Below are 5367 nucleotides of genomic sequence, written 5' to 3'. Positions count from 1 at the left end.
AAGATATTATTTAGGGGAGGTTGATTAGCAAAATATTTAAGAGACACCTAAAAATATTTGAGAGACACCTACGTGAATGTGAAGATCTGTAGAAACAGAATTCCAGGCAGGAAGAAGTGTCTAAAGCAGGATCTTTCTTGGATTGTTGTAACAAGGTGAATAGTAAGATGTCCTGGGGTCAGTACTCAAATCATGTAGTCCTCTAAAACAAGGTAAAAGGAGATTATTCTTTTTGTTAGCCTAGAAAAGATAAGGAAATAGATTCTCCTTTATAGCCTCCAGAAAGAAATGCAGCTCTGCCAAAGCACTGAGTTTGACTAGTGAGATCTTTATTGGATTTCTATACTATACAGAATTGTAAGATAATAAATTTACATTGCTTAAGATGCTAACTTTGTGGTAATTTTTTAGTATAACTTAAATTCTTGTTTTCATTATTATAAAAAAGGGACCATATCTTCTCTAATCCTAAAAAACCCTTCTTGTAACCCTTTCCAGCTAATAAACCTTCAATTACTTGCAGCTGTAGGAAGGGGCCATCACGCAACTATGTGGACTGACGGAGGGTGTCTGAGGGCCTAGGTACTTAAACATACTTTCAATAAACTCACCAGTTTTTCAGCCTCTTTCATCCACACTTCCAGGGTACTTAGTGCCACTAATTCCCAAATATTTTATGTGTTCCATGGTGTAAATGAAGTTTTTTTCTTAATTTTCCCTTGAAGGCTTAGAATTCAACCTACTTGATGTGTTAAGGCACTTACCGCTAACCTTTGTTCTTTCCCATATTCTTTGTCCTTGCAGGGTAGTTCCTTTCCCTCCCCCTTGGCATTCACGTGTGTGTGTGTGTGTGTGTGTGTGTGTGTGTGTGTGTGTGTGTAAAATTTCTTTAATATTGTTTTTGTGGCATGTCGAGAGTGAACGGAGACTAATATCTTCTTTGACCACAAGTCTTACCTCTTCTTTCTCAGTGAAATAGTAAAAAGATATCAGCTGAGAGTATGCAGTCAAGAAGGAAAGCAATTTCCAGCTTTTAAGTTTGTTCAGGGGAAGACATATAAACCATTTTGCGGTTCCTCCTTCCACTATTGACTGTTACCACAGGAGAGATTAAAGTCGATAGATGACTCTATACCATGCCTCCATCCGTTAGAAAGCATTACGTACTTATGTCTTCTATCTACCATTCTCTGATAATGTTCTTTATACAATAGATAGTTCTATATTAGCACATAAGAGAGCTTATTTTATTTTGTGCCAAGTGATAGACTACATTACATTTTCATTAATTTTTAAAAATTCACAATGTATATGTAAATGAAACTTCTAATGTATAGGATAATTCATTCCAGCACAGCATGATTTGGGGAACATCAAAAGCTCTCCAGTGCACCCCTCTTAAAATGCCTACTCCTTGGCTGTGGCATTGTGTCTGAAATAACCAGGTCAGCTAATGTCACCATCTAGCTCATCATCATGGTCAGTTTCACCTCTGCTTTGATAATTATTACTAGAAGAAAAGATTTGTAGCAATAGGTATCTTGTCTGTATGTTTTTCAGTTCTGTGCCTAGTACCCAGGCAAGGGCCCAGTGCATAGCAAACCCTCAAAAATATTTACTAAATGAGTCACTTATAAATAATAACTTTGTATACCAACACCTAGCAAAGTAGACTTGCACATAGCAAGTCTTAAACATTTTTGAGAATATATTTTAAAAATAAACTTTAATTTGGGATGTAAAGGCAAAAAAATGCCCACATCATAGGGGTGCAGCTTCATGAATTTTCACAATGCAAACACACCTCTGTAGCCCACCCAGGGGCCAGGAAACAAAATATTAGCAATACTACCTAAGCCCCTATCAGTCAGTAACCATTCTTCCAAGGGTAACCACTATTCCGACTTCTGACAGCACTGAGGAGTATTGCTTACTTTTTAACTCTGTGTAAATGAAATCTTACAGTATGTGCTTTTTTTTGTGAGTAGCTTCTTTTTTCAGAATTATATTTGTGAGTTTCACCCAATGCTTTTTCATGTAACAACAGTTCATGCATTCTCACCACTTTATAACATTTAATTCATTGAATTTACCACCACATATTTATCTATTTTATTGTTGCTGAATAGATGTTCTAGATAAATTGTTTCTGGTTTAGTTGATTATGAATACTGGCCCCATGAACATTTAGAGTCAATTTTTGAGGGCATTGTTCACATTTGAACACATTTCTTTTGCATATGAATAAAAAAGTGGGGTTGTTAGGATACACAGTATGTATATGTTTAGTACATACTGCCCACTAGTTTTTCAAAGGGTTTATACTGCAACCAGCAGAGTAAGAAGAGTTAGAATTTCTCCACATTCTTGCCAACCCTTGATATTGTCCATGTTTTTCTTTAAGCCATTCTGTTGGGTGCATAGTGGTATAAGACTTTGTTTCATTTGATTGAATCAATGGTGTGATTATTTATCTTGTCTTTATCTTTGAGGTATTCCTATCTCAAACCCTAACGCCAGGAAGGCCAAACAACTATAATGTGTGCGTCCATACCATATGTTCAACTACCACAAGAAAATGCTTGCTCGTTGGCCTTTGGTTAGTGGTACCAGAATTCCTTAATGATTTGCAGAATATACCTGAAAGAAAAATATGGTCAATTATTTTTCACTTTACTTTGCCGTGACCTTAAATGTGTTTGACAAAGATTAGGGAGATTTCGATGATATGGGATAGAAGTCTAGGGAAGATCTGAGAGTCATCGGGAGCTATGAGGGCTCTAGCTATTATAAGGTGATAGATTCATTCAGAAAAGGAGAGTCTTCAAGGTTTGTTACAACAAATAGAAAATTCACTTTGTTCTGGATATGAGTAAATGTATTGTAAATCTCTTTAGACTGAGAGTTGTTCAAGGATGATAGTTGTCTCTGTCCCCCATTGTTCTCTCCTGCTCTGCTGAGTAAAAGGTTCTATACTGAGTTCCCATACAATAAAGGCTGACTGGCTGCAGAAGGAATTTTTTCCCTGGTTTCTCTGCTGGTCTTATGTTTATGTTTAAGGAATAAGTAACTATGATACATTGTAACTATTTAAAATTTACTCTTTATTGTTTTAAGTAATCAAACTATTTTTGCGATCTTACCTTACAGATGTGTGAACACTGCTGACAGTGAAGGTGGAACAGTGGATAACAGCCTCTGCGACCGAGATGAAATGCCCCCAGATACCCAGTCCTGCTCTCTTCTGTGTCCCAATGAATGTGTCATGTCTGAGTGGGGACCTTGGAGCATATGCCCACAGGTAATTTCTGTTGTCAATGCCCTAACCTTGCCTTCACTGTTGTTCTCTCTACATTCACAGTGCTGCTCTCCAAAGCGTTCTTCTGGTAACATGGGAAAATAATTTTGCCTAAGAAAAAAGAAGGAAAAAAAAATTCCAGCTAGCTAGACTGAGCAAAATAAAATGCCAGTGCTTCTTTTAAGCCTTTATCATGGGAACACTAACAAGGAAAATGAGCCTGTAATGACACTAGGATTCAAATGCATACCCATTGTTAAAGAAGTCTCTTTAGTACCCAAATGATTCTCATTGTAATCTCTTGATTCTGTTCCTTTTTTATCCAGCAAATCAATTATATCTTAGTAGCTCAACTGCACTGTATAATTTAGCTTCCATTAGTGAAAATCTGTTTTTGTCTTTTGCTGTGTTCCCAAAGATGAGGTATTCCTTTACCATATTCTTCCAATGCTCACACACAAATTTTTTTTGAAATCTAAAGTATTTTCCTTTATTTTTCTTCTTCTAAAAAATAGAAACATAACGGGAATATGCCAAAATAAATATTCTTCAAGTAATGTATTTCAACTTAATATTCTCAGAAGATAAATTTTGATGTTTTAGACATATTTCTCCATAAAGAGCTAAAAAAGAAAATGAGGATAAGGAGCATATCATTTGGGTCCAAATATTAGGAAGGAAAGAATACCTTGAAATCAGTGGTCATATTGACAATTTGTGGAAAGATTATGTAAATCCTAGTATGGAAATGAAAAATACTTTTAAAATCAGTTAATATCCTATATTTGCATTTTAATCATTCATTCCTTATTAATTTTTACAATCATATATTTCTGTAATTCTATTTCTAAAAGAGAGTTCCCTTGTTATTATTTTTTTTATTTGTTGACTTACTGGGGGTAGGATAACACAATATTAAGAAGAAGAGGTAACAAAGGGTAATTCGTAGGAATGAAAAGTTTGTCCTGTTATTGACTTATGACTTATTTATTGCGTGTAACTTGAATATAATGAATTTAACAGTTGTTGAGCACTTGTGTGCAAGGCAAATGTAAGAATTATTCCCTTTAGTCTTTGCATTGATCCTGCTAAGCTCATACTGTTATCAGTCCCATTGTACAAACAAAGAAAGTGATTCTCGGAAAGGCTAAGTAGGCTTACACAAAATTCCACACTGAAAATGGAAATGAACCTTATTCTATCTGATGAAGCCAGAGCCTTTGCTCTTACATCTTTGGCTAATTTATTTTGGAAGAATTAGGGTAGATTTAGACTTAATATTTATCTTTCTATAAGATGCGACATTTATTTTTGGAATAAAATGGATTACTTTTAGTGATTTCTAATAACCTGTATGATAATTTCATGACTAGATACATATATTCACACTTTAGAAAGTGTGGTAGCATACACTGTTTACTAATCAACTTGCAGAAGAATTAGCAACCTGAAGAAGTTTAATGTAGAAGTTAAATGTAGAGGTCATGATATGTCTCACTTTTTTTTCTAATTTGCTCACAGAAGACTCCATTAAGCTATAATCACTTTGAATGAAAATGTTATCCTCTTAAGTTAAAGTATCTGACTACAGAGCTAGAATGTTTGCTGTGGGAGCGTGTTAACAGTGTTGTGATGGACTGGCATCCTGTGGTCGCTTCTTTAGGTTTCTAACAGACAGTTTTCTTTAAGGTTTGCTTTTCTAAACACAGTCACTCTGTTTTTGGAGTGTTCATAAACTGGAAATAGAGAAATTATTTTAACCTCCTTTTGTGTGTCTGAAAGATGACATAGTTACTTGCTCATCACCATGAAGTGGGTTGTCCTTCAACTGCTTATGTACCTTCTAAGTTACATGAAAAATAACAATAATAACAACTATAGTTATGACAACAATAATAACTTTCATTGAGCACATCTTTTGTAACCAACATTGCATTGGATTTTTATAACACTATGCTATGATGATAAGACGTTTATCCATGGTCACTCAGATCTGTCCGACCACAATGGCCTTGATTTTTCTCAGAAATCGTGCTACTATCAAGTACAAATAAATACTTTAAAGTGGG

General features: G+C 35.0%; 1 protein-coding gene across 2 annotated transcripts in view; it reads left to right on the top strand.

The window, feature by feature from the left end:
* The window catches only part of THSD7B (thrombospondin type 1 domain containing 7B), a 793340-nt gene that overhangs the window by 676870 nt on the left and 111103 nt on the right, over nucleotides 1-5367 (top strand). For both annotated transcript variants that reach the window (XM_023527487.1, XM_023527488.1), the window contains one exon: nucleotides 3151-3301. In XM_023527487.1, coding sequence (XP_023383255.1) covers nucleotides 3151-3301 — 151 coding nt within the window. The remainder of the gene's footprint in view (nucleotides 1-3150; nucleotides 3302-5367) is intronic.

Source organism: Pteropus vampyrus, unplaced genomic scaffold (assembly GCF_000151845.1).
Source record: "Pteropus vampyrus isolate Shadow unplaced genomic scaffold, Pvam_2.0 Scaffold17, whole genome shotgun sequence".
Taxonomy (NCBI): Eukaryota; Metazoa; Chordata; class Mammalia; order Chiroptera; family Pteropodidae; genus Pteropus; species Pteropus vampyrus.
The sequence above is the reverse complement of the archived record's forward strand: the minus strand, read 5'-3'. Positions and strand labels throughout refer to the sequence as shown.